Source organism: Oncorhynchus gorbuscha, linkage group LG22 (assembly GCF_021184085.1).
Source record: "Oncorhynchus gorbuscha isolate QuinsamMale2020 ecotype Even-year linkage group LG22, OgorEven_v1.0, whole genome shotgun sequence".
In the NCBI taxonomy this organism is placed as follows: domain Eukaryota; kingdom Metazoa; phylum Chordata; class Actinopteri; order Salmoniformes; family Salmonidae; genus Oncorhynchus; species Oncorhynchus gorbuscha.
Genome location: NC_060194.1, coordinates 48117551 through 48144192, shown reverse-complemented (window position 1 = coordinate 48144192; position 26642 = coordinate 48117551). Strand labels below are relative to the sequence as shown.

General features: G+C 43.9%; 1 protein-coding gene across 1 annotated transcript in view; it reads right to left on the bottom strand.

The window, feature by feature from the left end:
• LOC124009677 (band 4.1-like protein 3) overlaps positions 1 to 26642 on the bottom strand; it is a 134356-nt gene that overhangs the window by 64492 nt on the left and 43222 nt on the right. Inside the window, exons 7-8 of the mRNA XM_046321728.1 lie at positions 25929 to 26141; positions 24585 to 24672 (exon numbers count right to left, since the gene is read on the bottom strand). Coding sequence (XP_046177684.1) covers positions 24585 to 24672; positions 25929 to 26141 — 301 coding nt within the window. The remainder of the gene's footprint in view (positions 1 to 24584; positions 24673 to 25928; positions 26142 to 26642) is intronic.

The window sequence follows — 26642 nt, the reverse complement described above, 5'->3', positions numbered from 1 at the left end:
AGGCTTCCTACCAGGTGGTTTAATGAGAGGAGAGACAGGCTTCCTACCAACTAGACAGGTGGTTTAATGAGGAGAGAGACAGGCTTCCTACCAACTAGACAGGTGGTTTAATGAGGAGAGAGACAGGCTTCCTACCAGGTGGTTTAATGAGAGGAGTGTTATGTTTTGTCATTGATTATCATGCCTTGTCCCTGTTTTCTCCTTCTATTCGTTTCCCTCTGCTGGTCTTATTAGGTTCTTTCCCTCTTTCTATCCCTCTCTCTCCCCCTCCCTCTCTCACTCTCCCGCTCTCTCTTCTCTCTAGCGTTCCGTTCCTGCTCCCAGCTGTTCCTATTCCCCTAATCAATCATTTAGTCTTCCCACACCTGTTCCCGATCCTTTTCCCTGATTAGAGTCCCTATTTCTCTCCTTGTTATTCGTTTCTGCCCTGTCGGTTCCTTGTCTAGAATTCACCGTGCTGTGTTTGTGTATCGCCCTGTCGTGTCGTGTTTTCCTCAGATGCTGCGTGGTGAGCAGGTGTCTGAGTCTGTTTGGTTCAAGTGCCTTCCCGAGGCAACCTGCTGTTCACCTGCTGTTCAAGATCGAGTCTCCAGTTTGTCCTCGTCATTTCGAGTGAAAGTTGTGTTTTTTGATTGTATTTACTTTACTGGATTAAAGACTCTGTTTTCGCCAAGTCGCTTTTGGGTCCTCTTTCACCTGCATGACAGAAGGAACCGACCAAGGAATGGACCCAGCGACTTCAGACGCTCGTTACACTGCCGTCGAGATCCAAGGAGCCATGCTCGGCAGACACGAGCAGGAATTGTCTGCTGCTCGCCATGCCGTGGAGAACCTGGCCGCTCAGGTTTCCGACCTCTCTGGACAGTTCCAGAGTCTTCGTCTCGTGCCACCTGTTACTTCCTGGCCTGCCGAGCCTCCAGAACCTAGGGTTAATAACCCACCTTGCTACTCCGGGCAGCCCACTGAGTGCCGCTCCTTTCTCACGCAGTGTGAGATTGTGTTCTCTCTCCAACCCAACACATACTCTAGAGAGAGAGCTCGGGTTGCTTACGTCATTTCACTCCTTACTGGCCGGGCTCGAGAATGGGGCACAGCTATCTGGGAGGCAAGGGCTGATTGCTCTAACAAGTACCAGAACTTTAAAGAGGAGATGATTCGGGTTTTTGACCGTTCAGTTTTTGGTAGGGAGGCTTCTAGGGCCCTGGCTTCCCTATGCCAAGGTGAACGGTCCATAACGGATTATTCTATTGAGTTTCGCACTCTTGCTGCCTCTAGTGAGTGGAACGAGCCGGCGCTGCTCGCTCGTTTTCTGGAGGGACTCCACGCAGTGGTTAAGAATGAGATTCTCTCCCGGGAGGTTCCTTCAGATGTGGACTCTTTGATTGCTCTCGCCATCCGCATAGAACGACGGGTAGATCTTCGTCACCGGGCTCGTGGAAGAGAGCTCGCATCAACGGTGTTTCCCTGCTCCGCATCGCAACCATCTCCCTCCTCTGGCTCAGAGACTGAGCCCATGCAGCTGGGAGGGATTCGCATCTCGACTAAGGAGAGGGAACGGAGGATCACCAACCGCCTGTGCCTCTATTGCGGAGTTGCTGGACATTTTGTTAATTCATGTCCAGTAAAAGCCAGAGCTCATCTGTAAGCGGAGGGCTACAGGTGAGCGCAACTACTCAAGTCTCTCCATCAAAATCCTGTACTACTTTGTCGGTCCATCTACGCTGGACCGGTTCGGGTGCTACATGTAGTGCCTTGATAGACTCTGGGGCTGAGGGTTGTTTCATGGACGAAGCATGGGTTCGGAAACATGACATTCCTTTCAGAGAGTTAGAGAAGCCTACGCCCATGTTCGCCTTAGATGGTAGTCATCTTCCCAGTATCAGATTTGAGACACTACCTTTAACCCTCACAGTATCTGGTAACCACAGTGAGACTATTTCTTTTTTGATTTTTCATTCACCGTTTACACCTGTTGTTTTGGGTCATCCCTGGCTAGTATGTCATAATCCTTCTATTAATTGGTCTAGTAATTCTATCCTATCCTGGAACGTTTCTTGTCATGTGAAGTGTTTAATGTCTGCCATCCCTCCCGTTTCTTCTGTCCCTACTTCTCAGGAGGAACCTGGCGATTTGACAGGAGTGCCGGAGGAATATCATGATCTGCGCACGGTCTTCAGTCGGTCCCGAGCCAACTCCCTTCCTCCTCACCGGTCGTATGATTGTAGTATTGATCTCCTTCCGGGGACCACTCCTCCTCGGGGTAGACTATACTCTCTGTCGGCTCCCGAACGTAAGGCTCTCGAGGATTATTTGTCTGTGTCTCTTGACGCCGGTACCATAGTGCCTTCTTCCTCTCCGGCCGGGGCGGGGTTCTTTTTTGTTAAGAAGAAGGACGGTACTCTGCGCCCCTGCGTGGATTATCGAGGGCTGAATGACATAACGGTTAAGAATCGTTATCCGCTTCCCCTTATGTCGTCAGCCTTCGAGATTCTGCAGGGAGCCAGGTGCTTTACTAAGTTGGACCTTCGTAACGCTTACCATCTCGTGCGCATCAGAGAGGGGGACGAGTGGAAAACGGCGTTTAACACTCCGTTAGGGCATTTTGAGTACCGGGTTCTGCCGTTTGGTCTCGCCAATGCGCCAGCTGTTTTTCAGGCATTAGTTAATGATGTTCTGAGAGACATGCTGAACATCTTTGTTTTTGTCTATCTTGACGATATCCTGATTTTTTCTCCGTCACTCGAGATTCATGTTCAGCACGTTCGACGTGTTCTACAGCGCCTTTTAGAGAATTGTCTCTACGTAAAGGCTGAGAAGTGCTCTTTTCATGTCTCCTCCGTTACTTTTCTCGGTTCCGTTATTTCCGCTGAAGGCATTCAGATGGATTCCGCTAAGGTCCAAGCTGTCAGTGATTGGCCCGTTCCAAGGTCACGTGTCGAGTTGCAGCGCTTTTTAGGTTTCGCTAATTTCTATCGGCGTTTCATTCGTAATTTCGGTCAAGTTGCTGCCCCTCTCACAGCTCTTACTTCTGTCAAGACGTGTTTTAAGTGGTCCGGTTCTGCCCAGGGAGCTTTTGATCTTCTAAAAGAACGTTTTACGTCCGCTCCTATCCTCGTTACTCCTGACGTCACTAGACAATTCATTGTCGAGGTTGACGCTTCAGAGGTAGGCGTGGGAGCCATTCTATCCCAGCGCTTCCAGTCTGACGATAAGGTTCATCCTTGCGCTTATTTTTCTCATCGCCTGTCACCATCTGAGCGCAACTATGATGTGGGTAACCGTGAACTGCTCGCCATCCGCTTAGCCCTAGGCGAATGGCGACAGTGGTTGGAGGGGGCGACCGTTCCTTTTGTCGTTTGGACAGACCATAAGAACCTTGAGTACATCCGTTCTGCCAAACGACTTAATGCCCGTCAAGCTCGTTGGGCGTTGTTTTTCGCTCGTTTCGAGTTTGTGATTTCTTACCGTCCGGGTAGCAAGAACACCAAGCCTGATGCCTTATCCCGTCTGTTTAGTTCTTCTGTGGCTTCTACTGATCCCGAGGGGATTCTTCCTTATGGGCGTGTTGTCGGGTTAGCAGTCTGGGGAATTGAAAGACAGGTTAAGCAAGCACTCACGCACACTGCGTCGCCGCGCGCTTGTCCTAGTAACCTCCTTTTCGTTCCTGTTTCCACTCGTCTGGCTGTTCTTCAGTGGGCTCACTCTGCCAAGTTAGCTGGTCATCCCGGTGTTCGAGGCACTCTTGCGTCTATTCGCCAGCGCTTTTGGTGGCCGACTCAGGAGCGTGACACGCGCCGTTTCGTGGCTGCTTGTTCGGACTGCGCGCAGACTAAGTCGGGTAACTCTCCTCCTGCCGGTCGTCTCAGACCGCTCCCCATTCCTTCTCGACCATGGTCTCACATCGCCCTAGACTTCATTACCGGTCTGCCTTTGTCTGCGGGGAAGACTGTGATTCTTACGGTTGTCGATAGGTTCTCTAAGGCGGCACATTTCATTCCCCTCGCTAAACTTCCTTCCGCTAAGGAGACGGCACAAATCATTATCGAGAATGTATTCAGAATTCATGGCCTCCCGTTAGACGCCGTTTCAGACAGAGGCCCGCAATTCACGTCACAGTTTTGGAGGGAGTTCTGTCGTTTGATTGGTGCGTCCGTCAGTCTCTCTTCCGGGTTTCATCCCCAGTCTAACGGTCAAGCAGAGAGGGCCAATCAGACGATTGGTCGCATACTACGCAGCCTTTCTTTCAGAAACCCTGCGTCTTGGGCAGAACAGCTCCCCTGGGCAGAATACGCTCACAATTCGCTTCCTTCGTCTGCTACCGGGTTATCTCCGTTTCAGAGTAGTCTGGGTTACCAGCCTCCTCTGTTCTCATCCCAGCTTGCCGAGTCCAGCGTTCCCTCCGCTCAAGCGTTTGTCCAACGTTGTGAGCGCACCTGGAGGAGGGTGAGGTCTGCACTTTGCCGTTACAGGGCACAGACTGTGAGAGCCGCCAATAAACGCAGGATTAAGAGTCCAAGGTATTGTTGCGGCCAGAGAGTGTGGCTTTCCACTCGCAACCTTCCTCTTACGACAGCTTCTCGTAAGTTGACTCCGCGGTTCATTGGTCCGTTCCGTGTCTCCCAGGTCGTCAATCCTGTCGCTGTGCGACTGCTTCTTCCGCGACATCTTCGTCGCGTCCATCCTGTCTTCCATGTCTCCTGTGTCAAGCCCTTTCTTCGCACTCCCGTTCGTCTTCCCTCCCCCCTCCCGTCCTTGTCGAGAGCGCACCTATTTACAAGGTACATAAGATCATGGACATGCGTTCTCGGGGACGGGGTCACCAATACTTAGTGGATTGGGAGGGTTACGGTCCTGAGGAGAGGAGTTGGGTTCCGTCTCGGGACGTGCTGGACCGTTCACTCATTGATGATTTCCTCCGTTGCCGCCAGGATTCCTCCTCGAGTGCGCCAGGAGGCGCTCGGTGAGTGGGGGTACTGTCATGTTTTGTCATTGATTATCATGCCTTGTCCCTGTTCTTCTCCTTCTATTCGTTTCCCTCTGCTGGTCTTATTAGGTTCTTTCCCTCTTTCTATCCCTCTCTCTCCCCTCCCTCTCTCACTCTCCCGCTCTCTCTTCTCTCTATCGTTCCGTTCCTGCTCCCAGCTGTTCCTATTCCCCTAATCAATCATTTAGTCTTCCCACACCTGTTCCCGATCCTTTTCCCTGATTAGAGTCCCTATTTCTCTCCTTGTTATTCGTTTCTGCCCTGTCGGTTCCTTGTCTAGAATTCACCGTGCTGTGTTTGTGTATCGCCCTGTCGTGTCGTGTTTTCCTCAGATGCTGCGTGGTGAGCAGGTGTCTGAGTCTGTTTGGTTCAAGTGCCTTCCCGAGGCAACCTGCTGTTCACCTGCTGTTCAAGATCGAGTCTCCAGTTTGTCCTCGTCATTTCGAGTGAAAGTTGTGTTTTTTGATTGTATTTACTTTACTGGATTAAAGACTCTGTTTTCGCCAAGTCGCTTTTGGGTCCTCTTTCACCTGCATGACAAGGAGAGACAGGCTTCCTACCAACTAGACAGGTGGTTTAATGAGGAGAGACAGGCTTCCTACCAGGTGGTTTAATGAGAGGAGAGGGAACACAACAAGTCAAATGAAATATTATTGACTACAGTACTAGGGCAAGGATACCACTCGTCTCGATTTCTTACTTTAAATCTGTATTCAAACTGTGCGAGTCCGGTGGTTCTCAAACCTCTCCTCAGGGACCCACAGACGTCTCGCAATGTTGTCGTAGCCTCACCTGATTGACCTCTTTTTTTAAATTTTATTTTTATTTGATAATTTTTTTTATTTACTTCCGGCGCCGACAGAGATGGCCGCCTCGCTTCGCGTTCCTAGGAAACTATGCAGTTTTTTGTTTTTTTTACGTGTTATTTCTTACATTAGTACCCCAGGTCATCTTAGGTTTCATTACATACAGTCGAGAAGAACTACTGAATATAAGATCAGCGTCAACTCACCATCAGTACGACCAAGAATATGATTTTCGCAAAGCGGACCCTGTGTTCTGCCTTTCACCCAGGACAACGGAATGGATCCCAGCCGGCGACCCCAAAAAACGACTTCGAAAAAGGGGAAAACGAAGCGGTCTTCTGGTCAGACTCCGGAGACGGGCACACCGTACACCACTCCCCTGCATACTACTCGCCAATGTCCAGTCTCTTGACAACAAGGTTGATGAAATCCGAGCAAGGGTAGCATTCCAGAGGGACATCAGAGACTGTAACGTTCTTTGCTTCACGGAAACATGGCTCACTGGAGAGACGCTATCGGAGACGGTGCAGCCAGCTGGTTTCTCCACGCATCGCGCCGACAGAAACAAACATCTTTCTGGTAAGAAGAGGGGCGGGGGCGTATGCCTTATGGCTAACGAGACGTGGTGTGATCACAGAAACATACAGAAACTCAAATCCTTCTGTTCACCTGATTTAGAATTCCTCACAATCAAATGTAGACCGCATTATCTACCAAGAGAATTCTCTTTGATTATAATCACAGCCGTATATATTCCCCCCCAAGCAGACACATCGATGGCTCTGAACGAACTTTATTTTACTCTTTGCAAACTGGAATCCATATATCCGGAGGCTGCATTCATTGTAGCTGGGGATTTCAACAAGGCCCAGACGGCATCCCCAGCCGCGTCCTCAGAGCATGCGCAGACCAGCTGGCCGGTGTGTTTACGGACATATTCAATCAATCCCAGTCTGTTGTTCCCACATGCTTCAAGAGGGCCACCATTGTTCCTGTTCCCAAGAAAGCTAAGGTAACTGAGCTAAATGACTACCGCCCCGTAGCACTCACTTCCGTCATCATGAAGTGCTTTGAGAGACTAGTCAAGGACCACATCACCTCCACCCTACCTGACACCCTAGACCCACTCCAATTTGCTTACCGCCCAAATAGGTCCACAGACGATGCAATCTCAACCACACTGCACACTGCCCTAACCCATCTGGACAAGAGGAATACCTATGTGAGAATGCTGTTCATCGACTACAGCTCGGCATTTAACACCATAGTGCCCTCCAAGCTCGTCATCAAGCTCGAGACCCTGGGTCTCGACCCCGCCCTATGCAACTGGGTACTGGACTTCCTGACAGGCCGCCCCCAGGTGGTGAGGGTAGGCAACAACAACAGGGGCCCCACAACACAGGGGCCCCACAACACTGGGGCCCCACAAGGGTGCGTTTTGAGCCCTCTCCTGTACTCCCTGTTCACCCACGACTGCGTGGCCACGCACGCCTCCAACTCAATCATCAAGTTTGAGGACGACACAACAGTGGTAGGCTTGATTGCCAACAACGACGAGACGGCCTACAGGGAGGAGGTGAGGGCCCTCGGAGTGTGGTGTCAGGAAAATAATCTCACACTCAACGTCAACAAAACTAAGGAGATGATTGTGGACTTCAGGAAACAGCAGAGGGAACACCCCCCTATCCACATCGATGGAACAGTAGTGGAGAGGGTAGTAAGTTTTAAGTTCCTCGGCGTACACATCACAGACAGACTGAATTGGTCCACCCACACAGACAGCATCGTGAAGAAGGCGCAGCAGCGCCTCTTCAACCTCAGGAGGCTGAAGAAATTTGGCTTGTCGCCAAAAGCACTCACAAACTTCTACAGATGCACAATCGAGAGCATCCTGTCAGGCTGTATCACCGCCTGGTACGGCAACTGCTCCACCCACAACCGTAAGGCTCTCCAGAGGGTAGTGAGGTCTGCACAACGCATCACCGGGGGCAATCTACCTGCCCTCCAGGACACCTACACCACCCGATGTTACAGGAAGGCCATAAAGATCATCAAGGACATCAACCACCCGAGCCACTGCCTGTTCACCCCGCTATCATCTAGAAGGCGAGGTCAGTACAGGTGCATCAAAGCTGGGACCGAGAGACTGAAAAACATCTTCTATCTCAAGGCCATCAGACTGTTAAACAGCCACCACTAACATTGAGTGGCTGCTGCCAACACACTGACTCAACTCCAGCCACTTTAATAATGGGAATTGATGGGAAATTATGTAAAATAGGGAAATGATGTAAAATATATCTCTAGCCAGTTTAAACAATGCTACCTAATATAATGTTTACATACCCTACATTATTCATTTCATATGTATATGTATATACTGTACTCAATATCATCTACTGCATCTTGCCTATGCCGCTCTGTACCATCACTCATTCATATATCTTTATGTACATATTCTTTATCCCTTTACACTTGTGTCTATAAGGTAGTAGTTTTGGAATTGTTAGCTAGATTACTTGTTGGTTATTACTGCATTGTCGGAACTAGAAGCACAAGCATTTCGCTACACTCGCACTAACATCTGCTAACCATGTGTATGTGACAAATACATTTTGATTTGATTTAGTGAAGGACTTGATGAGTCTTCCTACCTAGGAGAGACAGGCTTCCTACCTAGGAGAGACAGGCCGGAGAGACAGGCTTCCTACCTAGGAGAGACAGGCCGGTGGAGAGACAGGCTTCCTACCTAGGAGAGACAGGCCAGTGGAGAGACAGGCTTCCTACCTAGGAGAGACAGGCCGGTGGAAAGACAGGCCGGTGGAGAGACAGGCCGGTGGAGAGACAGGCTTCCTACCTAGGAGAGACAGGTCGGAGAGACAGGCCGGTGGAGAGACAGGCCAGTGGAGAGACAGGCCGGAGAGACAGGCCGGAGAGACAGGCCGGAGAGACAGGCTTCCTACCTAGGAGAGACAGGCCGGAGAGACAGGCTTCCTACCTAGGAGAGACAGGCCGGAGAGACAGGCCAGTGGAGAGACAGGCCGGAGAGACAGGCCGGAGAGACAGGCTTCCTACCTAGGAGAGACAGGCCGGTGGAGAGACATGCTTCCTAACTAGGAGAGACAGGCCGGAGAGACAGGCTGGAGAGACAGGCTTCCTACCTAGGAGAGACAGGCCAGAGAGACAGGCCGGTGGAGAGACAGGCCGGTGGAGAGACAGGCCGGTGGAGAGACAGGCCAGTGGAGAGACAGGCCAGTGGAGAGACAGGCCGGTGGAGAGACAGGCCGGAGAGACAGGCCGGTGGCGGTCCCCAAGGAGAGGTTACAGAATCTCTGTAGGCCATCTCATTCCTCATTAGTTGGCTCTCTGAAGGGCCGATGGTCTATCACCTTTATCCGTCTCAACTAGACGGGATCATTCCACTGGTCCGAGTGCTCGTGATAACAGACAGTACCGTACAGACAGTATCTGCCATCGGGATCGAGAGTGACGGTTCCAAGTTTGTAGTGTTTTCTGTCTGTCTCTCTTCATCAGTCTGTCTGTCTGTCTCTCTCTTCCATCTGTCTGTCTCTCTCTTCATCTGTCTGTCTGTCTGTCTCTCTCTCTCTCTCTTCATCTGTCTGTCTGTCTGTCTGTCTGTCTGTCTGTCTGTCTGTCTGTCTGTCTGTCTGTCTGTCTGTCTGTCTGTCTGTCTGTCTGTCTGTCTGTCTGTCTGTCTGTCTGTCTGTCTGTCTGTCTGTCTCTTCATCTGTCTGTCTGTCTGTCTGTCTGTCTGTCTGTCTGTCTGTCTGTCTGTCTGTCTGTCTGTCTGTCTGTCTGTCTGTCTGTCTGTCTGTCTGTCTGTCTGTCTCTCTCTCTTTGTCTGTCTGTCTGTCTGTCTGTCTGTCTGTCTGTCTGTCTGTCTGTCTGTCTGTCTGTCTGTCTGTCTGTCTGTCTGTCTGTCTGTCTGTCTGTCTGTCTCTCTCTCTCTCTCTCTCTCTCTCTCTCTCTCTCTCTCTCTCTCTCTCTCTCTCTCTCTCTCTCTCTCTCTCTCTTCCATCTGTCTGTCTGTCTCTTGATCTGTCTGTCTGTCTGTCTGTCTGTCTGTCTGTCTGTCTGTCTGTCTGTCTGTCTGTCTGTCTGTCTGTCTGTCTGTCTGTCTGTCTGTCTGTCTGTCTGTCTGGCTGGCTGGCTGTCTGTCTGTCTGTCTGTCTGTCTCTCCATCTGTATGTCTGCCCAATGAGATTAATAAAAACCAAACACATAATTAAAACAGAGGGGATTATACCACAGAATCTCCTCAGGGCATTCGGAGCCAATCCAAGGCAGAGCCACACTAACAGGGCTAAGGCTCATGGTGAGAAGCAGAGAGACAGTAGACGGTCAGTTGTCAGCCCAGCTAAAGTTCATATCATTGGACAGTCCGTTGGCAGCCCAGCTAGAGGTTTTGTCATTGGACAGTCAGTTGTCAGCCCAGCTATAGTTCATATCATTGGACAGTCCGTTGTCACCCCAGCTAGAGGTCTTGTCATTGGACAGTCAGTTGGCAGCCCAGCTAGAGGTCATTAGAGTGGACAGTCCATTGTCAGCCCAGCGAGAGGTCATGTCATTGGACAGTCAGTTGGCAGCCCAGCTAGAGGTTTTGTCATTGGACAGTCAGTTGGCAGCCCAGCTAGAGGTCATTAGAGTGGACAGTCCATTGTCAGCCCAGCGAGAGGTCATGTCATTGGACAGTCAGTTGGCAGCCCAGCTGAAGGTCATGTCATTGGACAGTCAGGTGTCAGCCCAGCTAGAGGTCATATCATTGGACAGTCAGTTGTCAGCCCAGCTAGAGGTTTTGTCATTGGACAGTCCGTTGGCAGCCCAGCTAGAGGTTTTGTCATTGGACAGTCAGTTGGCAGCCCAGCTAGAGGTCATTAGAGTGGACAGTCCATTGTCAGCCCAGCGAGAGGTCATGTCATTGGACAGTCAGTTGGCAGCCCAGCTGAAGGTCATGTCATTGGACAGTCAGTTGGCAGCCCAGCTAGAGGTCTTATCATTGGACAGTCAGGTGTCAGCCCAGCTAGAGGTCATATCATTGGACAGTCAGTTGTCAGCCCAGCTAGAGGTCATGTCATGGGACAGTCCGTTGTCAGCCCAGCTAGAGGTCATGTCATTGGACAGTCAGTTGTCAGCCCAGCTAGAGGTCATATCATTGGACAGTCCGTTGTCAGCCCAGCTAGAGGTCATATCATTGGACAGTCAGTTGTCAGCCCAGCTAGAGGTCATGTCATTGGACAGTCAGTTGTCAGCTTTAGCTAGAGGTCATATCATTGGACAGTCAGGTGTCAGCCCAGCTAGAGGTCATATCATTGGACAGTCAGTTGTCAGCCCAGCTAGAGGTCATGTCATGGGACAGTCAGTTGTCAGCCCAGCTAGAGGTCATGTCATGGGACAGTCAGTTGTCAGCCCAGCTAGAGGTCATATCATTGGACAGTCAGTTGTCAGCCCAGCTAGAGGTCATGTAATTGTGGGTTCGATTTCAGGCTCAAAACGGCCAGACACAAAGTACTTTTTTTCTCAAATTCAACAGTCTATTCCTGTTCTGAGAAATGATGGCTATTCCATGAGAGAAATTGCTAAGAAACTTAAGATCTGGTTCAACGCTGTTTACTACTCCCTTCACAGAACAGCACAAACTGGCCCTAACCAGAATAGAAAGAAGAGTGGGATGCCCCGGTGCACAACTGAGCAAGAGGACAAGTACATTAAGAGTGTCTAGATTGATAAACAGATGTCTGTTTTAAATATTTGCTTTGCTGTAATATTTTTTTTAAAAATTTTTTATTTTACCTTTATTTAACCAGGCAAGTCAGTTAAGAACAAATTCTTATTTTCAATGACGGCCTAGGAACAGTGGTTTAACTGTCTGCTCAAGGGCAGAACGACAGATTTTGTACCTTGTCAGCTCGGGGATTTGAACTTGCAACCTTTCGGTTACTAGTCCAATGCTCTAACCACTAGGCACCTTGTTGTTGTTAGAACACCCTCTCTGGTACTACTTATCATTTAAATAGTGTTGTTGTTAGAACACCCTCTCTGGTATTACTTATCATTTAAATAGTGTTGTTGTTAGAACACCCTCTCTGGTATTACTTATCATTTAAATAGTGTTGTTGTTAGAACACCCTCTCTGGTATTACTTATCATTTAAATAGTGTTGTTGTTAGAACACCCTCTCTGGTACTACTTATCATTTATTTAGTGTTGTTGTTAGAACACCCTCTCTGGTATTACTTATCATTTAAATAGTGTTGTTGTTAGAACACCCTCTCTGGTATTACTTATCATTTAAATAGTGTTGTTGTTAGAACACCCTCTCTGGTATTACTTATCATTTAAATAGTGTTGTTGTTAGAACATCCTCTCTGGTATTACTTATCATTTAAATAGTGTTGTTGTTAGAACACCCTCTCTGGTATTACTTATCATTTAAATAGTGTTGTTGTTAGAACACCCTCTCTGGTATTACTTATCATGTATTTAGTGTTGTTGTTAGAACACCCTCTCTGGTATTACTTATCATTTAAATAGTGTTGTTGTTAGAACACCCTCTCTGGTATTACTTATCATTTAAATAGTGTTGTTGTTAGAACACCCTCTCTGGTATTACTTATAATTTAAATAGTGTTGTTGTTTGAACACCCTCTCTGGTATTACTTATCATTTAAATAGTGTTGTTGTTAGAACACCCTCTCTGGTATTACTTATCATTTAAATAGTGTTGTTGTTAGAACACCCTCTCTGGTATTACTTATCATTTATTTAGTGTTGTTGTTAGAACACCCTCTCTGGTATTACTTATCATTTAAATAGTGTTGTTGTTAGAACACCCTCTCTGGTATTACTTATCATTTAAATAGTGTTGTTGTTAGAACACCCTCTCTGGTATTACTTATCATTTAAATAGTGTTGTTGTTAGAACACCCTCTCTGGTATTACTTATCATTTAAATAGTGTTGTTGTTAGAACACCCTCTCTGGTATTACTTATCATTTAAATAGTGTTGTTGTTAGAACACCCTCTCTGGTATTACTTATCATTTAAATAGTGTTGTTGTTAGAACACCCTCTCTGGTATTACTTATCATTTAAATAGTGTTGTTGTTAGAACACCCTCTCTGGTATTACTTATCATTTAAATAGTGTTGTTGTTAGAACACCCTCTCTGGTATCATTTAAATAGTGTTGTTGTTAGAACTTATTACATCATTTAAATAGTGTTGTTGTTAGAACACCCTCTCTGGTATTACTTATCATTTAAATAGTGTTGTTGTTAGAACACCCTCTCTGGTATTACTTATCATTTAAATAGTGTTGTTGTTAGAACACCCTCTCTGGTATTACTTATCATTTAAATAGTGTTGTTGTTAGAACACCCTCTCTGGTATTACTTATCATTTAAATAGTGTTGTTGTTAGAACACCCTCTCTGGTATTACTTATCATTTAAATAGTGTTGTTGTTATTCTGGTATTACTTATCATTTAAATAGTGTTGTTGTTAGAACACCCTCTCTGGTATTACTTATCATTTAAATAGTGTTGTTGTTAGAACACCCTCTCTGGTATTACTTATCATTTAAATAGTGTTGTTGTTAGAACACCCTCTCTGGTATTACTTTGTTATTCTCTGGTATTACTATCATTTATAGTGTTGTTGTTAGAACACCCTCTCTGGTATTACTTATCATTTAAATAGTGTTGTTGTTAGAACATCCTCTCTGGTATTACTTATCATTTAAATAGTGTTGTTGTTAGAACACCCTCTCTGGTATTACTTATCATTTAAATAGTGTTGTTGTTAGAACACCCTTGTGTTGTTAGAACACCCTCTCTGGTATTACTTTTAAATAGTGTTGTTGTTAGAACATTTAATCATTTAAATAGTGTTGTTGTTAGAACACCCTCTCTGGTATTACTTATCATTTAAATAGTGTTGTTGTTAGAACACCCTCTCTGGTATTACTTATCATTTAAATAGTGTTGTTGTTAGAACACCCTCTCTGGTATTACTTATCATTTATTTAGTGTTGTTGTTAGAACACCCTCTCTGGTATTACTTATCATTTAAATAGTGTTGTTGTTAGAACACCCTCTCTGGTATTACTTATCATTTAAATAGTGTTGTTGTTAGAACACCCTCTCTGGTATTACTTATAATTTAAATAGTGTTGTTGTTTGAACACCCTCTCTGGTATTACTTATCATTTAAATAGTGTTGTTGTTAGAACACCCTCTCTGGTATTACTTATCATTTAAATAGTGTTGTTGTTAGAACACCCTCTCTGGTATTACTTATCATTTATTTAGTGTTGTTGTTAGAACACCCTCTCTGGTATTACTTATCATTTAAATAGTGTTGTTGTTAGAACACCCTCTCTGGTATTACTTATCATTTAAATAGTGTTGTTGTTAGAACACCCTCTCTTATCATTTAAATATTACTTATCATTTAAATAGTGTTGTTGTTAGAACACCCTCTCTGGTATTACTTATCATTTAAATAGTGTTGTTGTTAGAACACCCTCTCTGGTATTACTTATCATTTAAATAGTGTTGTTGTTAGAACACCCTCTCTGGTATTACTTATCATTTATTTAGTGTTGTTGTTAGAACACCCTCTCTGGTATTACTTATCATTTAAATAGTGTTGTTGTTAGAACACCCTCTCTGGTATTACTTATCATTTAAATAGTGTTGTTGTTAGAACACCCTCTCTGGTATTACTTGTCATTTAAATAGTGTTGTTGTTAGAACACCCTCTCTGGTATTACTTATCATTTAAATAGTGTTGTTGTTAGAACACCCTCTCTGGTATTACTTATTATTTAAATAGTGTTGTTGTTAGAACACCCTCTCTGGTATTACTTATCATTTAAATAGTGTTGTTGTTAGAACACCCTCTCTGGTATTACTTATCATTTAAATAGTGTTACACCCTCTGGTATTACTTATCACTTAAACTAGGTACCCCATTTAAATAGTGTTGTTGTTAGAACACCCTCTCTGGTATTACTTATCATTTAAATAGTGTTGTTGTTAGAACACCCTCTCTGGTATTACTTATCATTTAAATAGTGTTGTTGTTAGAACACCCTCTCTGGTATTACTTATCATTTAAATAGTGTTGTTGTTAGAACACCCTCTCTGGTATTACTTATCATTTAAATAGTGTTGTTGTTAGAACACCCTCTCTGGTATTACCATCATTTAAATAGTGTTGTTGTTAGAACACCCTCTCTGGTATTACTTATCATTTAAATAGTGTTGTTGTTAGAACACCCTCTCTGGTATTACTTATCATTTAAATAGTGTTGTTGTTAGAACACCCTCTCTGGTATTACTTAGTGTTGTTGTTAGAACTACTTATCATTTAAATAGTGTTGTTGTTAGAACACCCTCTCTGGTATTACTTATCATTTAAATAGTGTTGTTGTTAGAACACCCTCTCTGGTATTACTTATCATTTAAATAGTGTTGTTGTTAGAACACCCTCTCTGGTATTACTTATCATTTAAATAGTGTTGTTGTTAGAACACTCTCTGGTATTACTTATCATTTAAATAGTGTTGTTGTTAGAACACCCTCTCTGGTATTACTTATCATTTAAATAGTGTTGTTGTTAGAACACCCTCTAACTTATCATTTAAATAGTGTTGTTGTTAGAACACCCTCTCTGGTATTACTTATCATTTAAATAGTGTTGTTGTTAGAACATCCTCTCTGGTATTACTTATCATTTAAATAGTGTTGTTGTTAGAAAACCCTCTCTGGTATTACTTATCATGTATTTAGTGTTGTTGTTAGAACACCCTCTCTGGTATTACTTATCATTTAAATAGTGTTGTTGTTAGAACACCCTCTCTGGTATTACTTATCATTTAAATAGTGTTGTTGTTAGAACACCCTCTCTGGTATTACTTATAATTTAAATAGTGTTGTTGTTACACCCTCTCTGGTATTACTTATCATTTAAATAGTGTTGTTGTTAGAACACCCTCTCTGGTATTACTTATCATTTAAATAGTGTTGTTGTTACCTCTCTGGTATTACTTATCATTTATTTAGTGTTGTTGTTAGAACACCCTCTCTGGTATTACTTATCATTTAAATAGTGTTGTTGTTAGAACACCCTCTCTGGTATTACTTATCATTTAAATAGTGGTTGTTAGAACACCCTCTCTGGTATTACTTATCATTTAAATAGTGTTGTTGTTAGAACACCCTCTCTGGTATTACTTATCATTTAAATAGTGTTGTTGTTAGAACACGCTCTCTGGTATTATTATCATTTAAATAGTGTTGTTGTTAGAACACCCTCTCTGGTATTACTTATCATTTAAATAGTGTTGTTGTTAGAACACGCTCTCTGGTATTACTTATCATTTAAATAGTGTTGTTGTTAGAACACCCTCTCTGGTATTACTTATCATTTATTTAGTGTTGTTGTTAGAACACCCTCTCTGGTATTACTTATCATTTAAATAGTGTTGTTGTTAGAACACCCTCTCTGGTCCATTTAAATAGTGTTGTTGTTAGAACACCCTCTCTGGTATTACTTATCATTTAAATAGTGTTGTTGTTAGAACACCCTCAGGTTACCTTATCATTTAAATAGTGTTGTTGTTATCTGGTATTACTTATCATTTAAATAGTGTTGTTGTTAGAACACCCTCTCTGGTATTACTTATCATTTAAATAGTGTTGTTGTTAGAACACCCTATTACTTATCATTTAAATAGTGGTCAGAACACCCTCTCTGGTATTACTGATTTAAATAGTGATATGTGTTGTTGTTAGAACATCCTATTGTCTCTGGTATTATTATCATTTAAATAGTGTTGTTGTTAGAACACCCTCTCTGGTATTACCATTTAAATAGTGTGATGTTAGAACACCCTCTCTGGTATTACTTATCATTTAAATAGTGTTGTTGTTAGGTACTACTTATCATTTAAATAGTGTTGTTGTTAGAACACCCTCTCTGGTATTACTTATCATGTATTTAGTGTTGTTGTTAGAAAACCCTCTCTGGTATTACTTATCATTTAAATAGTGTTGTTGTTAGAACACCCTCTCTGGTATTACTTATCATTTAAATAGTGTTGTTGTTAGAACACCCTCTCTGGTATTACTTATCATTTAAATAGTGATGTTGTTATCCTCTCTGGTATGCTTATCATTTAAATAGTGTTGTTGTTAGAACACCCTCTCTGGTATTACTTATCATTTAAATAGTGTTATGCTTATCATTTAAATAGTGTTGGTTAGAACACCCTCTCTGGTCCTTATCATTTAAATAGTGTGTTAGAAATGGTATTACTTATCATTTAAATAGTGTTGTTGTTAGAACATCCTCTCTGGTATTACTTATCATTTAAATAGTGTTGTGTTAGAACACCCTCTCTGCTTATCATTTAAATCACCCTCTCTGGTCTTATCATTTAAATAGTGTTGTTGAACACCCTCTCTGGTATTACTTATCATTTAAATAGTGTTGTTGTTAGAACATCCTCTCTGGTATTACTTATCATTTAAATAGTGATGTTGTTATCTCTGGTATTACTTATCATTTAAATAGTGTTGTTGTTAGAACACCCTCTCTGGTACTACTTATCATTTAAATAGTGTTGTTTACCTTGTTTCAAATTGTCTTATATTTATAATAATAATAGCATTATTTCTAAATCTCCTTCTTATTGTTATTATTCCTATTATTATTATGTTAATCATTATAATAATTTATCATTAGAATGCTTAGTATAGTAAGAGTCTTGTATAATTATTTATTTTATCTAAGCTTTATTTAACTAGGAAAGTCAGTTAAGAACAAATTCTTATTTTCAATAACGATGTGGGTTACCTGCTGGCCCCCACTAACCACTAGGCTACCTGCCGTCCTCTAACCACTTGATGTGACTATGCTATAACCACTAGGTCAGGTCCTGCCACCCCTATTAGATACCCTGATATCTAACCACTAGACTACCCTGCCGCCCCTACACTCTAACCACTAGGCTACCCTGCCGATCTGATGTGGCTACCTGCCCCCCTCCATTCTAACCACTAGGCTACCTGCCCCCCTCCACTCTAACCACTAGGCTACCTGCCCCCCCCTCCACTCTAACCACTAGGCTCCTGCCCCCCGCCACTCTATTGATGTGAACCACTATACCTGCTATAACCACTAGGTCAACCACTAGGCTACCTATTGATGCCGACCCTACGAACCACTATACTAACCACTAGGCTCAGGTCCTATTGAACCACTGGCTGATTACGCTCTAACCACTATGCTATAGGTCTACCTGCCGCCCCTATCTAACCACTAGTCTATATGCCCTCTAACCACTAGGCTACCTGCCCCTCTACACTCTAACCACTAGTCTACCTGCCCCTCTACCCTCTAACCACTAGGCTACAGGTCCCCTATTGATGTGAACCACTAGGCTACCTGCCCCCCTCCACTCTAACCACTAGGCTCAGGTCCTATTGATGCCACCCCTACACTCTAACCACTAGTCTACCTGCCGCCCCTACACTCTAACCACTAGGCTACCTGCCACCCCAACACTCTAACCACTAGGCTCCTATCTAACCACTAGGCTATGCCATCCCTACACTCTAACCATTAGGCTATGCTAACCACTAGGCTACATGGACCCTCCTATTGATGCCACAATGATTGCATGACTATAGGCACATCCTGTTTAGTCTCCACAACTAGTCACATCTGACTTCCCTTTTACCTCAAACCAGTAAAATATTCCTTCGTATGTGTCACGTCCTCTGTTTCCATTTTGTTGTTCCTGTGTTGTTATAACCATTCTATTGATGTGATATACTATAGGTCAGGTCCTATTGATGTGATATGCTATAGGTCAGGTCCTATTGATGTGATATACTATAGGTCAGGTCCTATTGATGTGATATGCTATAGGTCAGGTCCTATTGATGTGATATGCTATAGGTCAGGTCCTATTGATGTGATATGCTATAGGTCAGGTCCTATTGATGTGATATGCTATAGGTCAGGTCCTATTGATGTGATATGCTATAGGTCAGGTCCTATTGATGTGATATGCTATAGGTCAGGTCCTATTGATGTGATATGCTATAGGTCAGGTCCTATTGATGTGATTAGGATATGCTATAGGTCAGGTCCTATTGATGTGATTAGGATATGCTATAGGTCAGGTCCTATTGATGTGATTAGGATATGCTATAGGTCAGGTCCTATTGATGTGATATGCTATAGGTCAGGTCCTATTGATGTGATATACTATAGGTCAGGTCCTATTGATGTGATATGCTATAGGTCAGGTCCTATTGATGTGATATGCTATAGGTCAGGTCCTATTGATGTGATATGCTATAGGTCAGGTCCTATTGATGTGATATGCTATAGGTCAGGTCCTATTGATGTGATATGCTATAGGTCAGGTCCTATTGATGTGATATGCTATAGGTCAGGTCCTATTGATGTGATATACTATAGGTCAGGTCCTATTGATGTGATATGCTATAGGTCAGGTCCTATTGATGTGATATACTATAGGTCAGGTCCTATTGATGTGATATGCTATAGGTCAGGTCCTATTGATGTGATATGCTATAGGTCAGGTCCTATTGATGTGATATGCTATAGGTCAGGTCCTATTGATGTGATTAGGATATGCTATAGGTCAGGTCCTATTGATGTGATATACTATAGGTCAGGTCCTATTGATGTGATATGCTATAGGTCAGGTCCTATTGATGTGATATGCTATAGGTCAGGTCCTATTGATGTGATATGCTATAGGTCAGGTCCTATTGATGTGATTAGGATATGCTATAGGTCAGGTCCTATTGATGTGATTAGGATATGCTATAGGTCAGGTCCTATTGATGTGATATGCTATAGGTCAGGTCCTATTGATGTGATATGCTATAGGTCAGGTCCTATTGATGTGATATGTTATAGGTCAGGTCCTATTGATGTGATATACTATAGGTCAGGTCCTATTGATGTGATTAGGATATACTATAGGTCAGGTCCTATTGATGTGATATACTATAGGTCAGGTCCTATTGATGTGATATGTTATAGGTCAGGTCCTATTGATGTGATATGTTATAGGTCAGGTCCTATTGATGTGATATACTATAGGTCAGGTCCTATTGATGTGATATGCTATAGGTCAGGTCCTATTGATGTGATATGTTATAGGTCAGGTCCTATTGATGTGATATACTATAGGTCAGGTCCTATTGATGTGATATACTATAGGTCAGGTCCTATTGATGTGATATGCTATAGGTCAGGTCCTATTGATGTGATATGCTATAGGTCAGGTCCTATTGATGTGATATACTATAGGTCAGGTCCTATTGATGTGATATACTATAGGTCAGGTCCTATTGATGTGATATATGCTATAGGTCAGGTCCTATTGATGTGATATGCTATAGGTCAGGTCCTATTGATGTGATATGCTATAGGTCAGGTCCTATTGATGTGATATGCTATAGGTCAGGTCCTATTGATGTGATTAGGATATGCTATAGGTCAGGTCCTATTGATGTGATATACTATAGGTCAGGTCCTATTGATGTGATATGCTATAGGTCAGGTCCTATTGATGTGATATGCTATAGGTCAGGTCCTATTGATGTGATATACTATAGGTCAGGTCCTATTGATGTGATATGCTATAGGTCAGGTCCTATTGATGTGATTAGGATATGCTATAGGTCAGGTCCTATTGATGTGATATGCTATAGGTCAGGTCCTATTGATGTGATATGCTATAGGTCAGGTCCTATTGATGTGATATACTATAGGTCAGGTCCTATTGATGTGATTAGGATATGCTATAGGTCAGGTCCTATTGATGTGATATGCTATAGGTCAGGTCCTATTGATGTGATATGCTATAGGTCAGGTCCTATTGATGTGATATACTATAGGTCAGGTCCTATTGATGTGATATACTATAGGTCAGGTCCTATTGATGTGATTAGGATATGCTATAGGTCAGGTCCTATTGATGTGATATACTATAGGTCAGGTCCTATTGATGTGATATACTATAGGTCAGGTCCTATTGATGTGATTAGGATATGCTATAGGTCAGGTCCTATTGATGTGATATGCTATAGGTCAGGTCCTATTGATGTGATATACTATAGGTCAGGTCCTATTGATGTGATATACTATAGGTCAGGTCCTATTGATGTGATTAGGATATGCTATAGGTCAGGTCCTATTGATGTGATATGCTATAGGTCAGGTCCTATTGATGTGATATGCTATAGGTCAGGTCCTATTGATGTGATATGCTATAGGTCAGGTCCTATTGATGTGATATGCTATAGGTCAGGTCCTATTGATGTGATATGCTATAGGTCAGGTCCTATTGATGTGATATACTATAGGTCAGGTGTTCTTGGAGACCTTCAATGCTGCAGAATTATTTTGGTACCCTTCCCCAGATCTGTGCCTCGACTCAATCCTGTCTCAGAGCTCTACGGACAATTCCTTCAACCTCATGGCTTGGTTTTTGCTCTGACATGCACTGTCAACTGTGTGACCTTATATAGACGTGTGTGCCTTTCCAAATCATGTCCAATCAATTGAATTTACCACAGGAGGACTCCAGTCAAGTTGTAGAAACATTTCAAGCATCTGTGCTCAATTTCGAGTCTCATAGCAAAGGGTCTGAATACTTATGTAAATAAGGTATTTCAGTTTTTTATTTATTAATTTGTAATGTATTTTGTAATACATTTGCAACAATTTCTAAAACCCTGCGTGTAGATTGCTAAGGATTTTAAAAAAATTAATTCCATTTTTGAATAATGTAACAAAATGTGGAAAAGGTTAAAGGGGTCTGAATACTTTCCTGTAGTTGATTTGATTAAAACACATAGGATGTGTCCATATATGAAAATAAATGTTTAAAAATATAGAACAATTGATTGATCAAAAGAACAAACAACTCTCAACTCTCAACCCGAGTCATTTAACATTTACATTTAAGTCATTTAGCAGACGCTCTTATCCAGAGCGACTTACAAATTGGTGCATTCACCTTATGACATCCAGTGGAACAACCACTTTACAATAGTGCATCTAAATATTTTAAGGGGGGGGAGGGGGGGTGAGAAGGATTACTTTATCCTATCCTAGGTACTCACGAGCCCACTGCCGGTGTTAAGTAAGCACATGGCATCCTTACTGAGTCAGCAAGGTGATAACACCATTACTGAGTCAGCAAGGTGATGACATCATTACTGAGTCAGCAAGGTGATGACATCATTACTGAGTCAGCAAGGAGATGACATCATTACTGAGTCAGCAAGGTGATGACATCATTACTGAGTCAGCAAGGTGATGACATCATTACTGAGTCAGCAAGGTGATGACATCATTACTGAGTCAGCAAGGCGATGACATCATTACTGAGTCAGCAAGGCAATGACATCATTACTGAGTCAGCAAGGCAATGACATCATTACTGAGTCAGCAAGGCGATGACATCATTACTGAGTCAGCAAGGCGATGACATCATTACTGAGTCAGCAAGGTGATGACATCATTACTGAGTCAGCAAGGTGATGACATCATTACTGAGTCAGCAAGGAGATGACATCATTACTGAGTCAGCAAGGTGATGACATCATTACTGAGTCAGCAAGGTGATGACATCATTACTGAGTCAGCAAGGTGATGACATCATTACTGAGTCAGCAAGGAGATGACATCATTACTGAGTCAGCAAGGTGATGACATCATTACTGAGTCAGCAAGGTGATGACATCATTACTGAGTCAGCAAGGTGATGACATCATTACTGAGTCAGCAAGGAGATGACATCATTACTGAGTCAGCAAGGTGATGACATCATTACTGAGTCAGCAAGGTGATGACATCATTACTGAGTCAGCAAGGTGATGACATCATTACTGAGTCAGCAAGGAGATGACATCATTACTGAGTCAGCAAGGTGATGACATCATTACTGAGTCAGCAAGGTGATGACATCATTACTGAGTCAGCAAGGAGATGACATCATTACTGAGTCAGCAAGGTGATGACATCATTACTGAGTCAGCAAGGTGATGACATCATTACTGAGTCAGCAAGGTGATGACATCATTACTGAGTCAGCAAGGAGATGACATCATTACTGAGTCAGCAAGGTGATGACATCATTACTGAGTCAGCAAGGTGATGACATCATTACTGAGTCAGCAAGGTGATGACATCATTACTGAGTCAGCAAGGAGATGACATCATTACACTGAGTCAGCAAGGCGATGACATCATTACTGAGTCAGCAAGGAGATGACATCATTACTGAGTCAGCAAGGTGATGACATCATTACTGAGTCAGCAAGGAGATGACATCATTACTGAGTCAGCAAGGCGATGACATCATTACTGAGTCAGCAAGGTGATGACATCATTACTGAGTCAGCAAGGTGATGACATCATTACTGAGTCAGCAAGGAGATGACATCATTACTGAGTCAGCAAGGTGATGACATCATTACTGAGTCAGCAAGGTGATGACATCATTACTGAGTCAGCAAGGTGATGACATCATTACTGAGTCAGCAAGGTGATGACATCATTACTGAGTCAGCAAGGTGATGACATCATTACTGAGTCAGCAAGGTGATGACATCATTACTGAGTCTGCAAGGCGATGACATCATTACTGAGTCAGCAAGGCGATGCCATCATTACTGAGTCAGCAAGGCGATGACATCATTACTGAGTCAGCAAGGTGATGACATCATTACTGAGTCAGCAAGGAGATGACATCATTACTGAGTCAGCAAGGAGATGACATCATTACTGAGTCAGCAAGGTGATGACATCATTACTGAGTCAGCAAGGTGATGACATCATTACTGAGTCAGCAAGGAGATGACATCATTACTGAGTCAGCAAGGAGATGACATCATTACTGAGTCAGCAAGGAGATGACATCATTACTGAGTCAGCAAGGAGATGACATCATTACTGAGTCAGCAAGGAGATGACATCATTACTGAGTCAGCAAGGAGATGACATCATTACTGAGTCAGCAGTGGTGCATCCTCACACACACTGTAATATTGGATGATATATTATAGGACAGAGGTTTTAATGCAATCTTGTATACGTGTGTGTGTGTGTGTGTGTGTGTGTGTGTGTGTGTGTGTGTGTGTGTGTGTGTGTGTGTGTGTGTGTGTGTGTGTGTGTGGGGTGTTTGTGTGTGTGTGTGTGTGTGTGTGTGTGTGTGTGTGTGTGTGTGTGTGTGTGTGTGTGTGTGTGTGTGTGTGTGTGTGTGTGTGTGTGTGTGTGTGTGTGTGTGTGTGTGTGTGTGTGTGTGTGTGTGTGTGTGTGTGGGTGTGTGTGTGTGTGTGTGTGTGTGTGTGTGGTGTGTGTGTGTGTGTGTGTCTGACTGTATGTGTGTGTGTGACTGTAGCAGTGTGGAGTGTGTGTGTGTGTGTGTGTGTGTGTGTGTGTGTGTGTGTGTGTGTGTGTGTGTGTGTGTGTGTGTGTGTGTGTGTGTGTGTGGGGTGTTTGTGTGTGTGTGTGTGTGTGTGTGTGTGTGTGTGTGTGGGTGTGTTGTGTGTGTGTGTGTGTGTGTGTGTGTGTGTGTGTGTGTGTGTGTGTGTGTGTGTGTGTGTGTGTGTGTGTGTGAGTGTGTGTGTGTGTGTGTGTGTGTGTGTGTGTGTGTGTGTGTGTGTGTGTGTGTGTGTGTGTGTGTGTGTGTGTGTGTGTGTGTGTGTGCTACCTTAGCGTGATGGAGATCTACCCCATACATGGACAGTTTCTTAACATTCTCCAGGAAGTGCATCTCTGCTTCAGCTGGGGTCATCCCTCTGACAACACACACACACACACACACACACACACACACACACACACACACACACACACACACACACACACACACACACACACACACACACACACACACACACACACACACACACACACACACACACATCCATATGATCACATGACCGGGGAAAGAACTGGAGACAAAAAGGGCTGTTTGAAAGGCTAACAAGAAGATCGTATTTTACAACTTAGCTAGTCATATTGGACATAGAAATACGCTTTAAAATGATGCCCACCTGACCAAGATTGAGAATTATAATGGAATATTTATTGGATTGCGTAAACAACAACAGGAATTGCGTAAACAACAACAGTAATTGCGTAAACAACAACAGTAAATAACAACAGTAATTGTGTAAACAACAACAGTAATTGCGTAAACAACAACAGTAAACAACAACAGTAATTGTGTAAACAACAACAGTAATTGTGTAAACAACACAGAGTAAAAGTTGTGTGACTGTGCTTTCTTCTGTCCTTAACAGTAATGGAGGTAATATGTTGAGGTAATGGAGGTAATATGAACATGTCTGGTTAGTCGAGGTAGGTAGTCTGGTTAGTCGAGTTATTAAAGTCACTATGTATAGATGATAACAACAGAGAGTAGCAGTGGTGTTAAATGGGGAGGGGGGGGGGCAATGCAAATAGTCTGGGTAGCCATTTGATTAGAAGTTAGTTAGAATATTACGGCTTGGGGGTAGAAGCTGTTCAGATCTCTGGCCTCTTCCCTATAAACCTCACCTTTGGTCTGATAATTTCTACATGATCTCCAAAGTGTTTTCTTTCAATTGCTACCATGGTAACGCATACACTTTTCATAGTTCTTCTGTTAGAAACATGATCCATAAAGGCCAATGTCCACGAGTGTAAAGGGTTAACATATAGCTGTGGTTTGCTTTATCCTTTGAATCCAGCATTTCAACATCTGAACAACCAGTACAACCAGTACAACCAGTACAACCAGTACAGACAGACAACCAGTACAGACAGACAGACAGACAGACAGACAGACAGACAGACAGACAGACAGACAGACAGACAGACAGACAGACAGACAGACAGACAGACAGACAGACAGACAGACAGACAGACAGACAGACAGACAGACAGACAGACAGACAGACACACACACACACACACACACACACACACACACACACACACACACACACACACACACACACACACACACACACACACACACACACACACACACACACACACACACACATACTTGTGGTTCTTGTGTAGGTCCATGACCTTATCTTCTAGTTCCTTGGTGTGGTTCGGAGCGAAGCGGAGCTCACTGTTGTACTCTGTCTCCTCGGGGTCGTAGTCCCCCAGCTCTGACTGGACCGTGTAGGAGCCCAGTATGGTGTGGGTGGTGAAGGAACAGGGGAGACGACCAGACACCATGTCATCACGCAGCTGAAGACACAGGTAGTACCTAGAGAGAGAGAGAGGAGGGGGAGAGAGAGAGAGGAGGGGCAGAGAGAGAGAGAGAGAGAGAGAGAGAGAGGGGGGGTAGAGAGAGGGAGGGGGAGAGAGAGGAGGGGGAGAGAGAGAGAGGAGGGGCAGAGAGAGAGAGAGAGAGGAGGGGGTAGAGAGAGGGAGGGGGAGAGAGAGAGGGAGGGGGTAGAGAGAGGGAGGGGGAGATAGAGAGGAGAGGGAGAGAGAGAGAGAGGAGGGGCAGAGAGAGAGAGAGAGAGAGAGAGGAGGCAGAGAGAGAGGAGGGGAGAGAGAGAGAGAGAGAGAGAGGGGGGGCAGAGAGAGGAGGGGGAGAGAGAGAGGTTGGGGGAGAGAGAGGTGGGGGAGAGAGGGGAGAGAGAGAGAGAGAGAGAGAGAGAGAGAGAGAGAGATGAGGCGGGAGGGATAGAGATGTGGGGGAGAGAGAGAGAGGTGGGGGAGAGAGGAGGGGGAGAGAGAGAGGAGGGGGAGAGAGAGAGAG